Genomic DNA, 23,941 nt, shown 5'->3' with positions numbered 1-23,941 from the left:
GGCGTGGAGGAAGCTGACTGTGCTGCATCAGTGGGCTAGGCTGTAAAATGAGACAGGGCAGGAAGCCAGCCGGCTCAGGATGGAGGGAGGGAAGGGGAGGGGAGGGGAGTGCAGTATTGAGAGAAAGTATACTGAGCAGGACAGTAACCAAGATGCATGCTAGCAGGAAACCAAAAAAACACACTAAAAACCCTCGTAATGAAGACGTACCGTAACGCTGTCCGACTGCTGATTTTTGACATCACGATAGAAACGATATATTCTTTTTTTAAATGAATACACATTTTTATATCACTTGACTATATATATTGTCTTATTGCCCAACCCTAGTCGTAACTATTAAATAATGTATCATGTTTGGGACCAAAATGGGACTAAATGGTCACAGTCTGTTTCCCTGTTGTGTTCATGCATCCACTGTGCTGTGGACACTGGGATCTCTCAGCAGATCAGGATCACACTGTCAACTCAAGCAAAGACATCCCTTTGAACACGAACTGGAGGCAGGATGCATTGCTGTTGTCTGCAAACAATGTCAGATACTTCAAAGGTTCAACGTGAATGTCATAATAGGGAGGTTGCCACGGATCTGCCTCGACGGCTGCAAGACCTCAGGACTGTAGGAGGCTGAATGGGAGAGCTGACAGACGCAGTGGCGTTAGGCCAGACTCAACTCTCCATCCAAACTTGAATTCATCCACAGCTATTCTTAAAGAACAGGGGTGTCTCTGCTTCATCCTGGCCTTATCTAAACCCCTAAATGTAACGACAGCTGGGCCGTAAGACCAGCCAAGAAGCGCCATCAAAATCCCTCATGCACCTGAACTGCCTCCTTCATGGTTCCTTCCTGCTCGCTGATTGGAATAAAGCTGCCTCTGCCCATCAGGGACCTCGCCACTGTGTACGTCTGTCAGTCCATATGCCCAACTGCAAACCCCCAGGCAGCTGTGAACGACATGCTAATGAGGCGTTTAAACTACAGCACATACCGGGGAAAAAAAAAAGGATTTCACCTTAGAAAAAAATTAATTCTTTTTCTCACAACTTCAAGGAGGACACCAGTATTTCTGCATAGAGCAACGTTGAGAATTGGGTTTTACAATATCTTGCACTCTGATTGGCTGTTGGAACAATTCTGTTTGATTGGTAGGCCCACAAGTGGTCATTTTCCCCACTTATATTTTTGATAATGCAAAAATATCAGCGCATTAATCACAGCCCTCCAAATAGAGAGAAGAAAGTCTGAAAATGTCCTCAGGTCTAGTTTATGAATAGCTGGGGGCGTTTTGCCCTTCGTCGGAGCGTCTTCATCATTTCTGCTGTCAGGTGTCAAAAAACCAGCATCAACTTGGCAGCAAATTGATTCAAACGTCTATAAATAAAAAAAAAAGAATTTCACTTGATGAAATGCGTTTCCCATTTGTAAAGCTAAGCACTGTCAACATCGCACATGTTGGAACACTTGTGCTGAAGTTGGAATAATCAAATCACTGCATAAAGAAGTATGCATGTTGCGTCATTGACACGTTTGGGTGCCCCTTGTTTTGTTTTTTTTAAATCCAAAAAGACTGCCATATTTTGGAGGATCATTTAGTGACAATAGCCTGAGTCACCCATCACCTATAATTAATATGAAGCTGCTTAAATTGCAATATGACATCAACCGCACATTGAAAAGAACTTCAACAGAGACCTGAAATCTAATTTCTACAGTTATATTTGTGCTCATCATACCGGCACAAGATAAAATGTTTTACATTACATTACATTACAGTCATTTAGCAGACGCTTTTATCCAAAGCGACTTACAATAAGTGTATTCAACATAGGTAATCAAAAGAACTACTAGTCACCAGAAGTCATAAGTACATCTCCTTTTCCAAACAAGCATCTAAGAGCATGAAGCAGAGCATAACTCAGAGCCAAAGTACAGCGCAGATACAAGAAAAACAGTAAGTGCAAAAAAGTAATACGAATACAATAAGTGCAACAAGCTAGTATGAATACAATAAGTGCTAAGTGGAAGGCTTAGGGTTGCACTTCCTGAAGAGGTGGGTTTTCAGCCTGCGCCGAAAGATGGGCAGCGACTCCGCTTATCATTTAGTATCACAATTTCAACATGCAAGCTGTTATTAAGCGCTTACATGTTTTTATTACAAAGCGCTGTTTAAACTGTGAGGCTAACCGGACCAGCCTTGATATTACCATTGCATGCCAACAGGAATAAAACTCAACACAGCATCTCTAATCAAGGGGTTCCTAGCCTGTCCATTATACGGCATCTCTGGGAAACACAGATATAGATAATATCTTCAGGAGCTTATCTGTATCAGTGTCTACACACGGGGAAAACACATTTTGTGTTGTGTAAAATAACAATGGCATCTGGGATGGGGATATTTGGTAGAGATACCCACAGTGATGAAAAAACATTTGGTTTTGAGTAAAATGTCTTAACAACTGCTTAATGGTTTGCCATTCATTTCAGTTCAGACATTCAGGTTGCCTTTTTAATTAACTGTAATGACGTTGGCGATCCTTTAAAGGCCCAGTGAAATGGAGGTTGGAGCTTCTGCGCTGTAACCTTTTCCCGAAAAACTAAATATTTGAGCGGTGTACAATTTCAAGAGGGATTTTAATTAAAACCTTTGCATTTGATTGGACCATTAAAAAGTGTGCGAGCTTGGAGTGTAGCACCATACAAAGCTTGATGGAGCTGCTACAATGGTAGAATAGCCTAGAAGTCATCGATCCGAACTCCATAAAAAAAAAACAAGCGTTTTAAAATGTGTTTGCTTGTCGTCTTGCCTACAGACCTAACAAAGCATGAACTCAGACTTTTTGCAAATCGGCATCATGTTGTTGTTATTTTGGCAGCCATTTTAACCCGTTTATCAAAATTAAATCACAGCCAAAAGTTTCTTTTGGGTTCCCTATCACCATAGTATACCTTTCTACACACAGTGTACAGCTCGGTGAAAACAAGTCGCGATGCAACAACGTTGTGATGTCGTGTCCATTCTGTGCATCCTGACTGCAGCAGAAGGGCTCCAGTAATTACGAGCTGGCCAGCTTTAAGATGAGTCAGCTAAAGGACACCGGTACAGCATATTCAGAGCAAATGCCAGAGAGCTATACCATCCTGAAGGGATTGTGTTACAAGGGCTGCTCCAAGTCAAACCCTTTATTGTGAGCGGTACACCGAACTACCACAGTCTATTCCAGTCCCTCGCAGATGTGAGGAGACGCTGTGAGGTTACGAGGGAGTATGTTTTGGTCTCACGTGAGTTGAGAGACAACTAAATAGATATGGTGTCTTTATCTTTATTGAACTACACCATTCTTCTCTGCTGGCTCCCTGCTCCTTTCAGGAGGGATATATAATTGAAGTTACACAGGAAGGCAATACTAGATAAGCGACACTGACTTTCCAGCAATTAATTAAGCGACGACCCCAGGACACTGAGCGATGGTGCTAATGCTTGCAGCTGCAATACAACATTATTCCACGCTTATTATTCCAAGCTTCTTAAATTGCGAATTTACAAAAGTTAACAGCAGTGCGTACAGTAAAGTTTAGTCACAATATCTAAATCTGATCTATGACCCCAACACAAATGGAAACATCCCTCCTAGAGTACTGGAAGACAGCAGTGACAGCAGTAGTACTCCCGTTGTAAACATGAATCAGGTGTGTTTCTGGGTTAACCGGACTGAAATAGAAACACACCAACACTCTGTGGACTGCTCACATATTTGACAGGGATCTGCGACAATCTAAAACCACACGTGAAGCGTCTCCATCTTTTCCATCGGTTCATCCGGCCGAGCGACCCCAGCAGACAAGTCGGCCGAATCAAAATGGAGGCTGCTGGGAGGTCGGGGGGCCTGACAGCAGCCACCAGTCAACACTGCCGCTTGGCCCGAATAAAAGGTTGATTGCCATCTAAAGGTCGGTGACTTTTATGAAGTGTGCCGTTTGACTCCCGGGCAACAGGGGTGCTGCTTTTCATTAAGCTCAGAGGGAGTGAAGGCTTCTGTACAAGGAGCACAGCAGATGTTACCGCACAGCCGTACGGGGACCACGTTGAGCTGATTCTCAGCATCTTCTACTCTTCTCTCTTTCATATCAGAGTAAACCGGATCTCTGTGGGGTTTGGACTGTTGGTCGGACACAACAAGACATTTGAAGACCTACCATGGACTAGTGTTGTCTAGGTGTCAATAAATTTCTATACTGAATATTTGAAACGGTATCAACAAACATTTTCCACTTTCCTGTGGTATCAAAAATGCTATCTAAATTTTTTCTTTTTCAATGTATTGTATCAAAGTTAGAAATTCCAGTATCGTGACTACGCTAACCGGAAAAGGCTTTTTTTTTTTTTTTTTGGACATTTCATATATCAAATGATTAATCGACTTATCAATAAAATAACTCTTAAAAATAATGGATAATGAAAGTAATTGTTAGTTGCAGCCCTATTGCTCCGTTGATTCACTAAACACACCATATGCTAATATAAAAGTGCTTCCTCTCCTTCAAAGTTGCGCCGAAGTGCACTGAATTTAATGTTTTTTACAGAAACTGGTTTGAGCTATTGGTTAATTTAGGGCAACATTTTAAATGAGATATGTCAAATTAAGTGATTTTGATGAAATATTACAATTTTAAGCTTCAATTTGGTTGTTTTTCTTGAGGTAAGCATTTGTCACACATGATGTGTTCAAGGACCGTCAGAAAGATAATGAAACGATATTGTCTGTTTCTCAGCTTCTGGCGATGTGAAAACTGTGTAGTTTTGGCGATTGTTTAAAGAAAACATGTCTTTCCTTCCTGGTTTGGGGGTTCAGAGGGTTAAAGTGTGACACCAAACATAGAAGCGTGTACTCTGTGCCAACAATGACAGGATGCACTGGTCTTTAACCTAAAATAAACTACAGAGAAATACCAACCTACTTTATAATGTGTATCAATATTGATGGGAAAAAGTTTGGGTAATAACATTTTTATCCATAATCTTCCAGTGAGTCTGGGGATAGCTGTTGTTTTTCTTTACTAATGATACGTTTCCTTGCAAAATGGAGCCCCCATGTAGACTTACTCTCATCACATCACTCAAGACTTTCTTAGTGCAGAACAAACATTTCAAAGATTCATGGAACAAATTAAAACTAGTGGGCCTTCCGTGATGCATCCTCTGATTTTACCAGGATGTGTGACCTCAATACAGGAAGTGGAGTGTTGGAATTAGAGAAACAATTTATTAGAAGCCACGGAGCGCAGTACAGGCCACCTCACTCTGATTCAAGTTTCAACTCTGGTCTGCATTGAGAAGCAATGCACACCTACACACACACTGAACTTTAAAGAACATGTACAGTCCAGAGAGGAAATGACTCGTTTGAAGTCCTAAAAGCATAAATATAGAGTGATGGGAGTCGTGGCTCATTCATCTGGTCCACTGGCAGAGTCCAGGAGGAAGTTGTAAGATGTAAGTGAATCGGTGAGATGCTGTCAAGTTATACTGAAATATGTTGAGTCACACTTGTCTTTTCAATGCCACTTTTGTCATGCGATCATGACAGGAATGCATTAACTGTCAAGTCTGAATGCTCCGAGATCAGATCTCGCTCGCATTGAGATCCACATGCCAAGGTGGTCTGTCTCGCATTGAGTTCTGTTCTCGGTAAGGTGTGGTATGCATGTTGGCACAATGGAGGAGGAAACCCAGTAACAGCTGATTAAAACCCAACACTTCCTGATTTGGCTGCTTCAAAATAACATCTTTTAAATAACAAAATATCAGGGGACTTTTATTGTGAAAATTTTATAGGAAAATGTGTCTACTAATACTGCAGGGAGGAAGAGTAAGCAGCTAAAATAACGGGGGACTTTTATCGTGAAGAGGAATTTAAATAAAATATGTTTATGAGCAAATTAGCAGCGCTTTGCTAGCAGCTATTCTTCAATAAAACAAGTCTACTGATACTGCAGGGAGAACAAATAAGCAGCAAAGGATAAAGAGGGACTTTTATTGAGAAGAATCTTTAAGAAAAAATGTTTATCACAGAATTTGCAGAGCTTTGTTAGCAGCTATTCTTCAATAAAAACAAGTCCGCTTACACTGTGGGGAGGAAAGGTAAGCAGCAAAAAATAACAGGGGACTTTTATAGTGAAGAATTTAAAGGAAGTTAAATGTGTTTATTATATAGCCGCTTCTTTGACCACGAAATATAAAAGAGGCATCAGATCAATAAATATATCAGTTCGGAGCATTGCTCATTTAAAAAGCCACACAGAAGGCTCAACACAAGAGTCCTTCAGCGAGAAGATGCTGAACAGCTACAAGATTTCAATCCATGCTGTGAACGAGACACGAGTCTCTTCTTTTCTTGGTCAGCAACTTTGTTTGTTTTTTGCCAAGTAGCCACCCACTTACTGGGAGAACACTCATTAAGTGATCATACTGTAGGGATCATAAAAGTAAAAAAACAGGGATACCGGGAGAAGTTTCTGGGAGTCAGAATTAATTAGGCAGAAAATGCTCTTTGCCAGCTCCATTCACACACACACACACACACACACACACACACACAAAAATACACCAAAAACACATCAGTGGATCACAAATGCAAGTTCAAAAGTTTTCCAGGAGCTTCGGAGCTCCAGAATAATCTTGTTTCACTCACGCAAACACAGAGCCTTAACGACAGGCAGCGAGAAGGACCAAAACCTGCTGTTTTTATCACATGGATAGAAACATGGAAGCATGGACAGTGAACATTCGTGTCAAATATATGAAGTCATGGATTCTCATGGACAAGGAAAAGGATGTAATTGTTAGAAGAGGAATTACTGACAAAGATTTTAGGGCTGCAATTAACAAAAATTAACTAATTAATCAGCAGATTAATTATCTCAATTAACCGCTTGGTCTATAAAAAGCCAGTAAATTGTTCATTTTGCCAAAGCCCAAGGTGCTGTCTTCAGTTCACTAGAAGAAAACCAGTGTTAAGGAAAGTAGTCGAACGCTCGTCACCTCGATGCAAATAATACAACACTATTGTTTCTAATAAAAGCACGTCAACGGAGAGAGAGAGAGAGAGAGAGAGAGAGAGAGAGAGAGAGAGAGAGCAAGAGAGAGAGAGAAAGAAAGAAAAAGAGAGAGAGAGAGCTCAGTTATCTGGAGTTCATGACGGTGGAACTTTTTTTACTTGCCACCGCAAAACGAATGACCACACCAAAGAAAACCTCATCGGCTCGTACCTTAGAATCATTCCCGTCTTCATCCTTGTTTTGTTTTTTTTACTGTCTTGATTCTCTTCTCTGGGACTGCAGTGCTTATGATACTATGGGGTGGGATGTGGGGTGACCAACAGAGAGACGCACCGATTGCAATGTTCTGATTATTTTAAAAGTCTGATTTGCCGATTCTGATTTCCTTTCTAAGAACTACATTTGACAGTATGGATCCAGACAAACCTTTCTTTTTTTTTACCACCATCCCAAAAAAATAATTACAACTAGTCAGTGTAAACTGTCAAAAATGATCTATTTATAGTGGTTATTTGGATAAAAACACTGGAAATAAATGATTGAATTGTAAAGACATACTTTGATTTAAAAACAAATCTTGATATTATTAGTTCTAATTACATATCATAAGCTACTTAGAGCAAGTGTTCTGAATTCCCTCTCTGATATATGTTCTATAATGCAGTGAAAAGAGGAAATCAATGGTGGTATCAGCTGTTCTCATCAGCTGCTCACATCCATCCAATGGCACGGTGACACGCCTACATTGTAAGCCAATCATCTCGCTGCTGTCTCTTTTCAAATAAGATTGTGTCTCTGTCTCTGGAACATCGATGCTGGTGTCACCACCGCCTCCTCGCCGCCGCCCAGTCTACGTCGATCCATCAGCTTCATCAGCCTATACAGTTTCAGCAGAATCATCAGCCACCAGCACCACCGGTGTCTGGACTCCACGGGGAGGGGGGGAGGGAAGGGGGGGATTTCTCTTGCTTCTGCTCAGGGCAGACGCCAAAGACTCTGTCAAGGCTTTATTATCACACATCGTATGTTACAGCTTTCATACCCGCTCACAAGAAGAAGAAGAACCAGAAAAAAATGGGCTGGATGTGAAAGCACTTCCAAAAAAGGAAAATGCATGCTCTTCATCCCCCCCCCATTGTTTACGTCCATTATCCTCCAACATCAGCCCCCTCCTCCAACCCCTCCAGCCCTCTTGGCATGTTGTTGGCACATGTATTTACTGAGCGACCGAGTGGCATTTATCTTGCAGCTTCGTCATAACGAGTCCAGCTTAGTCCGGGGCAGGCAGCCTGTTAGCGGGCATATGTTCAGATCCTGGTTAAAGACACACTGCCCCCCCAGGGGATGCTTGTGTGTGGGTGCGTGGGCAGGAGTAACAAGTATGGCAGCAGACGGTTGCCGTGGAGCGCACCCCCCGAGCATCCATTAACACAGCCCACCATGTTCCCTTCTCCTCGCCTACCCGGCCCATCGCTGAGAGAGAGAGAGAGAGAGAGAGAGAGAGAGAGAGAGAGAGAGAGAAAGAGAGAGAGAGAGAGAGAGAGGGAGAGAGAGAGAGAGAAAGAGAAATAGAGAGAGAGAGAGAGGGAGAGAGAGGGAGAGAGAGAGGCCACTTGAAACCCGGAGGGATACAAGTTCACCCGAGTGTACGGAAGAGGAAGGCGGCAGGAAGGAGCAGGAGAGAGGGGAGACGGGAGGAGGACGGGAGGAGGACGGTAGGGCGGCGAGGACCTGAGTCAGACGGAGTGAGAGGAGGGAGGGAGGGGATGACACAAGGTGAGGAAGAGAGGAAACCAGAGAGGAGTGGGAGAGAACAGAGAGACGGTCTGGCTCGGGTCCAGGGTTCTCGCTTCGCCAGCCGCCAGCCGGAGACAGCAGGACCCGACCAGAAGGCCGCCTGCATCCGACGGCTAGCGTGCACGCCGAGCAACGCGTTAAAGCACGGGACCGTACATGCATAGCCTGTCGACTGAAGGGACGCTCTTCAGAAGTTGGTGCTCGTTTTCTGCCAAGTCGCCTGCCCTCCCGACGGTGGAAGAGACGAGGGAAGCCGCTTAAAAACATCTCCCTAAGTCGCCCCCCCCTCGTTTGGCAGACTACACTTTAAGTGTATCCTCTTTAGGCGAGACGTTACATAATTGCACATAACGTGTAGCTGGGCCCCGTTGGCGTGCCAGAGGGAAGTCAACGGAAGTGAACACGCGTTAAAACCTGCAAGATTTTTGATGCGGAAAAAAAGTTTGAAAGCGCGTCGACGTGAAGCTTGTTTGATGTCATCAAGCTTCTCCTTCATCCTTCGTCTAATCAGTGATGCTGAAGCACAGACGCTGTCCCACTTTCCTCCATCTCTCCTCTCTCCTGAAGATGAGTGGTAGGAGGGGGGTAAAAGGGGGGTAAAAGTAGCAGGGATTCCTTTTTTTTTTTTTTTTTTAGGGTGAGGTGCTGCTGCAGCTTTACTTTCTCACCACTCAACTGCATGTTGAGTCCAGGGATTATAGGATGATGTAATTTTGCATTAGAGCTGTATTAGAGCTTTTGTTAGATGATTAATAGATTGTCAATCATTTGCTTCACAAATGTCCATATTCCCTTGTTTTTGGTTCATGGGTTTGGGACTGTTAGCTGGTCAAAAAAGCCATGGGATATTTCTATTTGGGGATTTTGGGAATTGTCATTGCCAAATTTCTATATTCTTTGATATGTAATAGTCCAAACAATATAAAAATAGCAACAGATTAACAGATGATAATGAAAATAATCACTAGCTGCAGCCCTGTTTATGTAGTGAAAGATGACCTTTTCTTCTAACGCTACAGGGAGGTCAGAGGTCAGCTGCAGGTGATCTCCAGCCCATGGCGCCATCTTGTCAAACAAAAACCTGTGCTCTTCTCTACATGAAAGCACATTCAGATGTGTTGAAACAAATACAAAATGAAGTAAACTGTTTCAAGCTCACATGAAGTCACCGTACATGTGATAAAAGTTGCATCCCACTCGACATGCCTGAGAAGCAGCCTCTGTCTGGAATCCACCTGCCTCAGAAAGCGCTCCCTCTAACGGACACACAGCTGCTCACACTCTGCTTTAGCGAAGAACGGCTCCATACGAAGAGGTTCATCCACTCATAGCATTTTAATGACATCTACACCAGCGCACCATGCTAATCACATTTGCCTTCGCATTTCAAGCCGGTGAGCTCCTCAGTGTAACCGAGCTGCTGCAGTCAACAAAAAAACGTCCTGGAGCTCCAGGAGAGCAAACTCACACATGTTGGGAGGGACATGTCAACCCAAACAGCCCGCAATCTGTCACCCCGGAGCCAGGAACGACAGAACTCCCGGTAGTGCCGTTTAACACGCATGTCCGCGGTGTATTACAGTGGAAATAAGCAGGTTATCCTCTTTTTAAAAAAAAAAAAAAAAAAAGGTTTAACTAAAGGAGTTCCCTATCATCCGTGTGTTACCAGTCATTTCACCGTAAACTGGCCCGTTTCCCTCATTCGCCGGCACGGCTCCGCTCAGGTGCGGTGGTGAACACACGTATGTACTTCAATGCTAAAGTGTGACATTTTTTTAACAAATAAGCGACATATTCAAAGTTAACAAACAGAGAAGCCTGAAAACGTTTTGGGTTGTTTTTTTTAAAGAAAAAAAGGTAAGTTAAAACTTGAGCAATAAACGTCATTGGATACACACACTGCACTTCGACTCACCTTGAGCGGCCGTTCCTCGGGTGCTGAATACACTTGCTATCAAAGTGGCCACATACCAAATCATAGTACTATTGCCGGCCAGAAATAAACCTCATCATATCTCAAAGTGCCCCTTTCGGTTAATCTCTCATTGCCGAGTGTCCCAGGACGAACTGAAACGGGCCGGTATCCTGTTTTCTTGTTAACCGAGCCCTGGACACTTTTCCATCGGCGCTTTCCCCTCTCTCTTCCCCTCTCCTCCGCTCTCCTCTCGCATCCTGAGACGGATCACCTGCGCCAATGGGACGAGAGCAGACGACGCAGTGAAACCAAGCACGAGCTCCTAGATAACCGCGGCCCCGCCTCCGCACTCGTGCCATTGATGGGCGTGGGAGGAAGTCCGGCCGCTGATTGGTCACCTGCGCTGTCTCTTTCTCAGATGGAGTGTTGCGTTCATCGAACACGGTTATACTCGGAGATTTCATGCTTAAGTTAAAGAACACCACCTCAGTGTGCTCATGTCGGCTAGAAAGACAGCTTGCTTTCTCATTAATGGCCTTTGCACCCATAACGCATTTAAATTGACATTATTGGAAATACAATCATGACATCACGTTTTAAACACTAGCTAATCGATTGAATAGTTAGAAGCAAAACATGACTCTTTTATGTGATTTTCTTCTTTTATTGCTGTTTCTATGTTATGTTTTATGTGTTCTTTTTAGGTACTTTGTGTTGAGACATTGATGTTGTTATTAGTACTGCAGCATGCTGCAGGGAAAAAAATACAAATCATAAAACAGAAGGCAAAAGTTATGATCATTAGCAAAACCTATGGTAACTATCCTAAGGATTGAGTAAGACTGAAACTTCCTTTTACAAAGACAAGAGGCCAGTTTTTAAGTGAATGAGTTCACTCTTTATTAATAAGCAATGCCTTCACAGTATCTCAACCACAGTTGGCAAAATCCAACAGGTGGTTACCCTGTGAGGGCATCCGATGAAAATCCCCCTTGCTCATTTAAGATAGTAATACAACCATTGCTTGGCTGTAGGTGTTTCTGTGTGACACATTATTTAGTTTGGTTCTGAGGAATCAGGATGTATGCACAAAACTGCAAGTTTCTAAATTCTGTGTCGACAAAGGATGATTGCATTTTTTTCACGTAGGACCTGAATGCAGCACCGGAGGGTAACCGTTTTAAGGTGGGTTGGAGTGTGAAGTCCGTAGCGGAGCTGCGGTATCATCCTGCGCATTTAGACGAGAGGAATCCTCGAACCTGACTGTGTGCATCATCATGTGGATCACTGCCATGTGCAACCCATACATTCTAATCCATTTGGAAAGAACGTCCAATATGTATGACTGAAGCAGTGTGTTGCATTAACATGGAAGATCACTGTGATCATAAGAACGCCGATTAAAACAATTTGTAACAATAACTTGAATACAGCATGATTCATCTTCATTGATACAGTGATTCATTCAGTCAAGGACAGTTTTAATTCTACTGACTCAGTCGGCCTTGCTCATAGAGCACTCTCTGCCTCAGAGACACTTCTCCCCCAGCTAGTCAAAGGACCCGGGGCTGCACCTTCAGGAGGAGGAGGTTCCAGTAAACGCCTCCAGCAATATGACAAATAAATCAATTCGAAGTTATTCGAGGTCGTGCTGTTTCACATTGCTAGTGTTCGTCTCATCATGTCTCTTATTCATGTTCATATGTACCCAGTTTGTGTATTTAGTTGTTATCCACACATTTTCCCTACGCTGGACAAATGTGACAGATGCTACAAGTCATCTTGCAACATCAGATATGTGTTTTCATCTTCAAGATATACAACACAGAAGATATATTGGGACTTTTGATTGAATTCAAGTTAAATTTGAATAATTTGTTGGAAATCTATTATTCCTCACACTTCTTCTCAGTGGCTTTACAAAATTATGTTTTTAATTTAATAAAAGGAAAAGCTCCTTTTTTCTGAAAGACTTATTGGGTAAGAATAATGTTTATTTTTAAAAAAGTTTATATATGTGTAACAAGTTTATATATATATATATATATATGTATATACATATATATATATATATATATATATACATATATATACATATATATATATATATATATATACATATATATACATATACATATATATGGCTCATTAGCCATTATTTATAGGATAAATCATAACAGACTACAACTTTGTTTTTATAAAACTAAATGCAAAATATTGTAAATCTTGCCTGGCGAGTTATTTCATCCCTACAAACTTGGCATTTATTCATAAGATTAATTAAGTTTTTGACTGCAACATAAATGTTACATGAGACACACATCACCAAAGGTGCATATGGCGAAGAAGTCAAGCTAGCTTGCTAGCTATTGCTCCAGCAAGCGTACTGCAGGAATGAGTCCTAAAACAAAGAAATGAGTCAGCATTTTTGCACTTCCGGCTCCCTTTTCTCCAAATCAATGGGTTTTTGTTTAGATGCCTGAAATAATGTCTGTGGTTAACACAAGCTCAAGATGTTTAATGTTTGTCCATGTGACAGTGGTGTAGTTTGTTTACAGCCTAACGTTAGCTTTATACTTCTGGTGACTGCATTCATGCTTAAAAAAATAAAAACTTGAAAGTCTTAAAACTTGAAGTCCCCTCAATTCATATGTAATTTTCTGCTAAATATACAATCATAGCATTGTCATTGGGAACATGGTAGCATGCTGAAAGCATTGCGATGTGTAAGCACAGCCTCACAGACTGAAGACTGGCGGCAGACTCTGAGTAGATTAATACAGTCCAAACATGGTGATGTATCATGTTACACTATACACAGTCTTTGTTGTTTTGCAAGCTAATTCTAAAGAAAGGAAACTTAACAAGAGAATCAAGTTTTGGGGAAAAAACAACAGGGAATTGATCATTAAAACAGTCATGGTTCAAAGGTTTTACTTTTGTAAGTGAGGAAAATAAGAGGGATTCTTATTCATCTTATTTTCTTCTTTTTTATACTGACTGATAGAGATGTTAATGTAAAGCAGCATTTAGAGGCAAACATCCAGATACAAGATATCCTCTCTCACTCTCTGTCACACTCTTTTTTCTGGGGCCACCTTGATCTCCCTCTCTCCTTAAGGCCTGCTAGTCCTCAGTTACTCGCGTTGGCTCTTCTTCCTCATGAAACAGCCAGGAGAGTTTGACATGTCAAGTCCCAGCATGTCAACGCCTGTGACCGACTGGCTACAGATGCAGCCGAAGGTCCTTTTCCTGATGCTAAACAGCCATTCAGACCGCTGCGGTGATGGGAGCGCAGCCATGTCTCACAGCTAAGTGTCACATGGAGCAGTGTGCTATAAAAGAGCTGTGTGAAGTGCAAATGGTATATTGAAATTCAGCTTTCATGGCTATTCTGTGATCTACTTACACTCAGCATCATGTTTTTGTTCCTCCCTGGTGACTAATGAGCCAGGTGTAATCGTTAGCTATTAGTCGTAGCTACAGACTGTGTTTATATATGTGGTGATGATGAAACTCAGTGTGTCATATCTTTTCAAAGGATGAAATTCTGTCTCCCCGTAACTTGTATCTCCCCAATTTCAGTAGAACTTATTTGTTTGAGGGGAAAATGTGGTGAATAGAGCTGAAACAAACAATGTTCAATTGATCCATTGGTCCATCGACAAAAAAATAATCAGCAACAATTTGATAATTGATTGATGGCTTTAAGTCATAACTTTATACTGAACATTCACTGGTTCCAGCTTCTCAAATGTAAATGGTGTCAAAGGGACTGGAGCACACTGATTCATTTAAAGCTTGTGTAACAGACCAGTGCAAGAGAAAAAGTCATTAGGAACCATCTTCTGGGGACCATGAATGAAACATCTGGTGCCAATCTAGTAGGATGTTTAGATCAGATCAGTGGAAATTTGGATCTTCTGATAAGGAAAAGTCAGGTAGACCAAAGTGGTGGACCCACTGATCATCGAAGAAATGTCTAGAGAAGAAGAAAATGTTGATGGAAAAAAAGGTATAGTTATAGCTTAAAATGTACATGGTGAACACGTGGTATGGATCTGCAGGTCAAGAGTGATTGTATTACCCTGTCTGCGAAAAATGACGTTCTACTACAGCTAAACTGAATTCTCAATTATTTTTTGGAGGGAAATAGTTTTAACGTTCACATGTGGCTGTTTGTTGAACCATCCATCCACTCAATCAACTTTTACATCCACTTATTATTCATTCTTATAGTATATATACTTTATAAAAGATATATATATATATATATATATATATATATATATAATATATATATATATATATATATATATATATATATTATTCTGGGTTAGCTTCAGTGTAGTGAAGCTTTATTTAATGTAGAGTAACTGGTAGCTCAGCTCACAACACTTTCAAAGTAGCTTACCCAACACTGAAAATACCATCGTGATATGTTGGATCGCTATTTGTGATTTTGTGAAAACAATGAGTCAGTTTGCAGAAGCTAAAATTAATGAATGGAATTATTGAATCAGTGTGTCGAAAGTCAGGAGTGGGTTGCTGTCTGAAACGTGTATACATACTGAAATAGCTGGTAACAAACACGACTTCACCAATACACCATTTTCAGTTGCGTGGCATGTCAGTGGGCTTAATGTGAGGGCTTTGTGTGACCTGCTGAGGGAGCTGGCTAATTTGGAAACAGGTTTAACATGTGCCTGGGAGCACTCAGTCTGGACTTGGGAGGGGATCAATGCCCCCCCTTGTAGCAGTTTGTCAATATGGCTCCAAATGGTGATCCGGCACAGTGAGACTCCCTATTTTCACTACCTTCATAGTACTCCAGTAGTTTATTATGTTGAACCATGATCAGATTTTGAAGCCTGACAATGTGTTTTTTGTTGGATTTGCAATTAGAAAACCAATTACCATTCAAATTACAACTCCTTCAGGATATGTTATGGTCATAATAGTGTAAAATTGCTTTACAGCCATGCTAGTGGTGTGACTTTAGCGTTGGGAATGTCGGCCAGCTCATCTGTTGCTCCACCAGTTTGGTCCAGACTGAAGTATCTCCACAACTATTGGATAGATTGTCATTAAATTTAGTTTCACAAACTGAGTTCAGGAACAGGGACCACGCCCACAACAGGGCTCATTTCCTGTGCACAAAGTATTTAAGCACAACGAACCCGTTCACTTCCTCTTCGACTCTGCTTTCACATGACATACGTCAGAGGAGCAACGCTCCATCCCTACCCTACATCCCTCTACCTTGACCCCCCAGACTAGCAAACACTCCCTGGCTCATCTCCAACACGATGCACGACAGGCGAGCAAACGCTCTCTGGCTCAGCTTCAACAAGACACAGGACAGACGAGCAAACGCTCTCTGGCTCAGCTTCAACACCACGTACAACAACAACAAAAAAACTTTGACTCAGCTTCAATACGACGTACAACAGACAAGCGGCATCTTAAAACCGCTTACCTTTGCTCAAAGGCTCTTTCTCTATCCTTCTGGACAACCAGCCTTATCCTGAAGTCCCGTAGCTCCCTCCTTCTCTCACCACGCTTCGCTGCCAGCAACCTCGGCTGCGTGTAGCCATCCACGTTCCCCGCGGCTCTCGATAACCATTCTCCATCAGCTCCGAAGTCGTCCACTCCCGCCTTCCAACAGCCCGGGGGGAGATCCCGGTTTCGGCATCCGAACCCTCGAACCTAATCCCCCTCATCCCTTCTCCGGTGCTCTCCTGTTCAAGACAGCAAACAGTCAACAGCCCTTTTCTAAACACATTTAAGTCTAGGCTAACAGCAGATCGGAAGCAGCGTCCAAACTTACACAACTTCACTTTCCCCTACTGAACGCCGTATCTCTGACTCCCGCACGTAGTTTAACAGATATTTAATCATGACTCGTCCTGAAAAGGATCGATTCAAAACCTCTGTACCGGCCTTATTACCCTAACTGGCTACCTATCAACTGTACTAAAGATCCTACATTCATCCCTCCATCCCAGCATCCTTTCCTTTTTCCTTACTTCTACCTTTCATTTCCCACCCACTTCGGCTAACTCCTCCCATCTCTACTAGCTGCCCCAGCTGCACAGACCGCTCCAACAGGGAACAGGTAGGTACTGTATATAGCACAGCTACGGGAGCAGCTCGGGGTTCGGTATCTGGCCCAGGGACGTATCAGTTGTTCCAAAATAGAATTAATAGAATAAACAAATCCTTCCTGCCTCACATCCTGGTAGTCACCGCCTTCTTTACAAACCTCCACGTCAAACTTGACGAAGCACGCAAAATGGAGCTAAACTACGACACCAGTTCCTCTCCTCTTGGAACGGCATCTCCATCTTCTACGACGAACACATCACCAAGCCGGAAGACATCCAGCTTTTCACAGACGTAGCACCCTCCATCAGCTTCAGCGGCCTCCATGGTGACAAGTGGTTCTCAGCCGCATGGCCGCCTCAATTCTCATCCCTCACTCCTTCTTCCGATCTACAAAATGTATCCCATAGTCATTGCAGCCATTCTTTCAGGGCATGAACGGTCAAAGACCATTGCCACCTACTCAGACAATCCATCGTCATAGACATTAATAAAGGACGATCACATCATCTAAATACAATGGCGTCCATGCGGAGACTAAGACCTCGCAACCAGAACACCTAATCTCCGCTTCTCAAGATAGCATCCTCAACAGCGTTGCCCCTCAAAACACTTCGAAGCTTTTCATGTCTCCTTCGGCCTTCCATTATCCGTCACTTGACATCCTTACCCTCACGAACTTCAGTCATTCAACCATTCCCTCCTTAAGATAAAGTCATCCATCATACGGGTCTACATAAGTGGAATTAACTTCTTCGCAACTCCGTGCCCAGCCTTTGCTATGCTACTCGAAGGTCTCCGTAAAGCCGAACCACGGCCTATGCCTAAACGTCTGCCCATCACTTCGGACCTCCTTCCCCGTGGTATCCATGCACTCTGCTCAGGCTATCTGTCTCCCTCCATGGACAAAGTATTAGTCCACGTTCTAGCCGGCTTCCTTTACTGCTCTGAGTTCACCGCCTCGAACTCCAACCACCATCCGTCGCGTCGCGCTACCGCATAAGACATCACATCCATCCTCCCGACAGTCGTCTATTGCCTCAAATGCCGCAAGACCAACCAATACGGTCCACTCCAGCCCACCTACCTCTCCGAAAAGACTCATACCCAAGTCCGTACGAACCCATCCACGACTACTCAAGCCCAAGCTCAAGTCCGGACAGACGAACTTCCCCGCAAGATCTCCTGTTCATCACAGGCAAAGGGGCCACATGGTCCTGGGTTCACCACCACTTTTGCCATATCTTAGTCAGATCCAAAATACCCCAAGTCTACTCGGGCCATCCGTTCCGCATTGGCTCCGCCTCCGCGTACCTCTCCTACATCAGAAATGCCACCGGCATCTGAGTTCGTCATTTTTTTGGGGGATCTTTTTGGGGACTCTGCACCACCAGAGCTTCCAAAGAGACAGCCTCCACTCTACGGTCTCCATTCCCACAGTTCCCGCCAGCCATCAGACACCAATGTTCCCCCATTGCTCGCTTAACCTCCCTTCTGCAACCCTCCTTGTTTTCTTCCTTATATCACTACATCCCTCTACCCCTACATCCCTTCATCCCTCTACCCCTTCATCCCTCGACCCCTACACCTGATATTGCCCCATACTGTTTGAAAATGCATTTTCATCCCAGAAAAACAAATCTTCCAACTGCTTTTGTTTTTGACTAGACAGTTACAAAAATAGCAAATGGTTTCAAAGGTGTGTTCTTTATGTGACCACGGGCCACGGCTAGGCCCGGATTACGTTTAGAATTTACAGTGCACTGCACCTTTAATACCGGCTCAAACCACTAAAAAACCCACAGATTATCTTTAAGGGTACATGTGGCAGTGAATGATTTACCGAGACCAAGGATTACCCCAAGATTTCAACATTTATTACAGCAATTAACAGGGTATTAAAATACAGGAAGTCCATAACACCTAATAGGTTAAAAACAGTTAAAAAAAATGATATACCTAATATACTTAGTAATACAGGTTATAATAAAAGGGTAACTTAATGAACCAACACAAAACCATGCAAAACAAAACTAAGCAAAACAAAACCATAAATACAACTAAATTGGTAACTTAAACAAAACAGCAGTGGCAGTCCCCGTCTCTCCTGCCTGCTCACTGCGTAACCCTCATCCGGAAGGCTCGACGGGGAAGAGATAATCTCTATAGAGCTGGACCTAGAATAAAATGGGACGAAGTGTGAGCCCAGGAGGAACATTTCATTACCGGCTACATTCATAAACAGCTGTATGTGGGTCCTGGGGTCATTGCAACTAATAGCTTTATTGGTGGATAATAAATATAGCAGTACAAGTGTATTAACCTAGGTACACTTTCAAGGTACTTTCAGAGGGATATATGTTCCTGTACTTGCTACATTTATTTTATAGTTACTAGTTGCCTTTCAGATGATCATTTTACATTTGAAAAAGCATATGATAAGCTTATGAAATATAACGCATTGTTAAAGATTAAACTAGTCCCTAACCCATCTTTGAATCCTAGTTTCATTTGAATAGTTGCTCGAGGCCGAAAGATGTAAAATTATCCAATACTTCAAAGAAAATACCAGAAAAGTCCCCAAAAAATATTATAAGTGTGTGTATCACAACTTTATCGTTTCTTCTTTCTTACCACCCTCTCATGACTGCTCAGATTTTTCTTGTGACCCTTTGGAGGGGTCGGGCTCTGGTTGGGAATTGTTCAAACTAGCGCCACCTTGAGCAGCTTCCAACAGTAAAATGCTGCTTATGCATTGATGCATCAGTATTAACAAGAGAAGCAGAGCTTTTACTTTTGATACTTTCAGTAAACTTTGCTGCTAATTCTTCTGTACTTTTACTTCAGTAGGATTTAAAAAAAAAATGTTTTACTTGTAGTGTATGAGTATTTTTGCATCGTGGTATTGATTATTTAACTTCAGCAAAAGATGTGGGTATCTTTTCTACTGCTGGTCAAAGGCTTATTTATTCATTATAATCAGTAGTTAATATGGATATCTTTTTAGCTATACCGCCAATGGATGACTGTTTAGCCACATCTGAAAGGAGCTGCAGCTCATTGAGACACTAAATCCATTTATTAACAACCTATGAATGAGATGAGATGAGCCTGCATCCAGCCAAGTGAAATAATGCTAACTATAGCTTGTTTAGGCTGGAGCTTCTAGCTCATCTGGGTGGTAACCACAATGTTTAATGCTGCGTTAATCAATATTTCTATATCACAGTAACAATGGATCAAACGTAAAATGTTACTTGACAAACCCACAAATAATTATCACATTGATCTTTTGGATTCTCAGAAACAAAACCTCAGCTGGTAGGTTTATATAGAAGCATAGTCAACATGTACATATTCATTCAACTACAAATTCTAGCTATATTTTAGTGTTTAAAAAGCCTATACATAGAAAATATTGTACGATTGGATGATAGGAAAAATAATCGTGTGATTTCATTCAATCCATCAGAATCAGAATCTGAAACCAAGTGCCAAATATGTTACACACACAAGGAATTTGGCTTGGTGATTAGTGCGTGACAATAAACATAGTAAAATCAAAATTTAAAATTAAATATGAAAAATTTGCAATAGAATATGACAAACAAACAAATACGTATGTTAAAACAAGCGTGTTATTAAAGTGTCATGGGTATATTTAAAGAGAAGAGTTGTGCAAGGGTGTGTAACTTCTTCAGCTGCCTCAGGAAGTACATCCTCTGCTGTGCCTTCTTGGTGATGGAGCTGATGTTAAGCTCCCACTTGAGGTCCTGGGTTATAATGGAGCCCAGGAAGCAGAAGGACTCCACAGCGTCGACCAGGGAGTCACACAGGGTGATAGGGACAGGTTGGGCTGCGTTCTTGCACCCAACTGAAACTGAGAAGTAGCAACAGAAAGAGTGGCTGGGTGTTAGGGAGCCTTGGTTGTGTCTGTGGAGCTGGCGGATGTTTTTGGGTTCCCCTGAGAGCAGACCCACGAGAACTGTGATGGGGACTTTGTGGAGAGTCACATTTTCAGGAACAGAGGCAACAGAGCAGGGTGAGGCTGAGAGACGGAAGGATAGTGAAGCTGCCTGATGGACGGTTGGACAATCTCAAGCATTATCACTACTTAACTTAAGATCAATATTAAGGCCCTTTTTGAAGATGGGTCTGGCCCGAGCAAGGGCGCCAATAGTAGGGGGGTAGAAGGCTGGTGTGATCCCATCAACAGATACTCTCTAGTTTTTAACTATTTTATATATTTGTAAAGTCATTTTAAGCCTCTGTGTTTTCTTGTCTTGCATACTTAACGCTGCTATGTGGGGCAGATCGCGGCGCACACGCTCTCGGTGGAATCAAATATGTACCTTACCTATGTGTGTAAGCTGCAGCGTAAGCTGCTGATATGAAATATGAAAAACAACCAGTAGTCAATGTGCAAGCTGCCAATTGAATGGTGAGTTAAGCTACTCTATTGGGTTCATATATTTGCAAATCTGACTTTGAAAGAGTCAGTGCCTCACCAGCCACGAACCTCACCGCACATCACTGGTTTAATGATACTGTGCATTATCTTTGATTACTTATTGACGTCACCATTGAAACCATAATCTGGATCTGGGAATGAAAAAGGTTACATTCGATCAGGAGATTGAGCTTCTCATTATGGCTTCAACCTTAAGTCTTACCAGTTTATCACAGCACTGGAAGGGTTTGTCAAGCACCCAAACAATCAGCTCCACCACCATTCTGGACATTCATTACATTTTGGTCATAACTCAGGCCATATTTGATTGCTTTCATGAATACAGGCGTCACATTCTCTGTCTATGCACATGACTGGGATACAGTGGGCACTGGGGTGGAGTAGATCAATTAGGGTTGTCTGCTGGCCTTCCCCCTCGCTCACTCTTTCTCACACACACACACATATTGTGTCTCTTCGTCACCCAACCTTTCCCTACAACCCAGGAGAGCTGAAGGTCCAGCTGGCATGCAGCCCAGGCCTCCTCCCCCTCAGACCACCACCACGGCGAGTGAACCAAAAAGCACAAACACAATGATATCCAGGTCACCACACAAGACACAAAAGAAGCACACTGCATATACTGAAAGTGTCATTCCAATCCTAAATTGGTACAGTATTTGACACTATTGATGGTCTGCTAATGCTTAGCTATGAACAGACAATGATGGTACTAAAATCATCTTTTGTTTAGTTTTAGTTCAAAACCTGTCTATACTCATGTTACGGACCAGATAAAGCCTTCAAACTCAGGCAAGAATATAATCAGAGCAGTCATCGACACACAAGTGAGAGGAAATTAGACTGTCCAGTAACAGGAAATAAATCACAAATAACTCAAGGAGGTGTATGTACATAGAAAAGAGAGGAAGACCCAGGATGGATCCTTGAAGAATCTCATAAGTAAATTTAACATCAACAAGAACAAAATGCCACAAAGAAGCAATCAGATGCACATTGATTAAGTACAACTTTGTGATTTCTTTGTGATTGAACATGTGAAATACCACATTAAAATCAAGCCACACTAAATAAAAGCTCACAAGCATCTGTTGCTACAGTAAAACATTCCCATTATGTCATTCTTGGTAAAAATAAGTCAAAATGTTTTAGTTGGAATGCAAACTATTTTTGATAAGCATTACAATTATAATGAACAATTCATTATTTATACTTGATTTTATATTGAACCTAAGCCAAAAGGTCAAAGCCAACTAAAGCATTAAAGGTGCCATGAGTGGACTAGGGCTTGACAAGTGGTCAAAATATGAGAAAACAAAGAGACTGATCAAAGGGATGATTTTGATGCCAGGAATAAGTGGGCCAGTAGTTCTGACCTCTTTAGTTGTAAAACGTTTTCACCCCTAACTCGTCAAACATGGCAGCTTGGTCAGCCGTCCAACGCTTCAAACTATGACGCTCTTCGTACCCCTCTAGTGTCCGTTTTACGCAGTTGCCAACTTGGCGACATTCTCGCTTGATTTCGACACAATGACGAACCGATGAGTTTACCGACATGCAAATGAGTGTATGATGTCATCTGGCGACTTTTGGAGCTAATAATAGTTACTTTCATTGAAAAAGGGTCGGCAACACTGGTTTTGTGCGTGTCATTTTTGCACGTGTCAATTTCTGTTTGTTACATGCATACAATGTATTTTTTTTAAAGAGTGAGAAGATTGTGGTTTGGGTTAAGATAAGTATGTTTGTTGTGTAGTTGAGAAGGCTATGTTACTTAACTTTACGTAACCTCCGTAGCGTTACATAACTTAAGTGCGTAATTTAAATTAAGCAGCATTGGCTTTTGGTTTTACACGGGACACGACACCGACTGCCTGGGTGAAAGTCCTGTGTTTTTCAACCCATTCATCTACCCAGACCTCCTACTTTATCGCTCTTTGTATTACGTCACCTGACTCTAACTCCCACCAGTGATCAAGCTGCCGTTTTTGACCACTTGGGAGTGAGAACAGGCTGCAACAGTAGTCTGTTCAACTGAAACATATAAGAAACAAACACAGAGATACACAAAGTTCTCTCATGAGAAAGGAGCAAATGATGTCCTCAGCTGACCAATAGCATTGTTATCTGTAACATGTAGTGCAATTGGATTTATAATCTGATTTATAATATTAATGGTGTTATCGGTACATTTCACACAGCACCACCCCTCTCACAATCCCAAATGTTTGTACACACACACACACACACACACACACACACACACACACACACACACACACAAGGGTTGAGACTAATTGATCTTAAACATACAGTAGATAAGTTTGCTATGTTGGATAACATGTATTTCTTTGTCTGTTAATGACTACTTCTTAATGTGTGTGGTAAAGGAGAGAATTACCACCACAGATTTAGATTAGGAGTAGACATTGCCATGTAAATCAACATTGCAGGATGGTCAGAGCGGTGCACCATCACCATTGCAACTGTTGTCGCAGCATCTTTCTGAAAAATTGACTGGCAAGTTGCGAATTCACTGAGATGAAATTGTTTGCAGTAAGCAGTGGAGAAGTAACAGCGTAAATGAGTAAAA

General features: G+C 42.2%; 1 protein-coding gene across 3 annotated transcripts in view; it reads right to left on the bottom strand.

The window, feature by feature from the left end:
- LOC137880083 (protein turtle homolog B-like) overlaps positions 1-11,055 on the bottom strand; it is a 147,682-nt gene extending 136,627 nt beyond the window's left edge. For all 3 annotated transcript variants that reach the window (XM_068721181.1, XM_068721182.1, XM_068721183.1), the window contains exon 1: positions 10,773-11,055. In XM_068721181.1, the coding sequence (XP_068577282.1) occupies positions 10,773-10,836 (64 nt within the window). In that variant the 5' untranslated portion in view covers positions 10,837-11,055. The remainder of the gene's footprint in view (positions 1-10,772) is intronic.
- Between the last annotated feature and the right edge of the window lie 12,886 nt (positions 11,056-23,941).

This window comes from Cebidichthys violaceus, unplaced genomic scaffold, assembly GCF_023349555.1.
Source record: "Cebidichthys violaceus isolate CVI_PGR_0920_01 unplaced genomic scaffold, fCebVio1.0.p SCAF_27, whole genome shotgun sequence".
Classification (NCBI taxonomy): domain Eukaryota; kingdom Metazoa; phylum Chordata; class Actinopteri; order Perciformes; family Stichaeidae; genus Cebidichthys; species Cebidichthys violaceus.
This window is presented reverse-complemented; position numbering and strand designations above follow the sequence as displayed.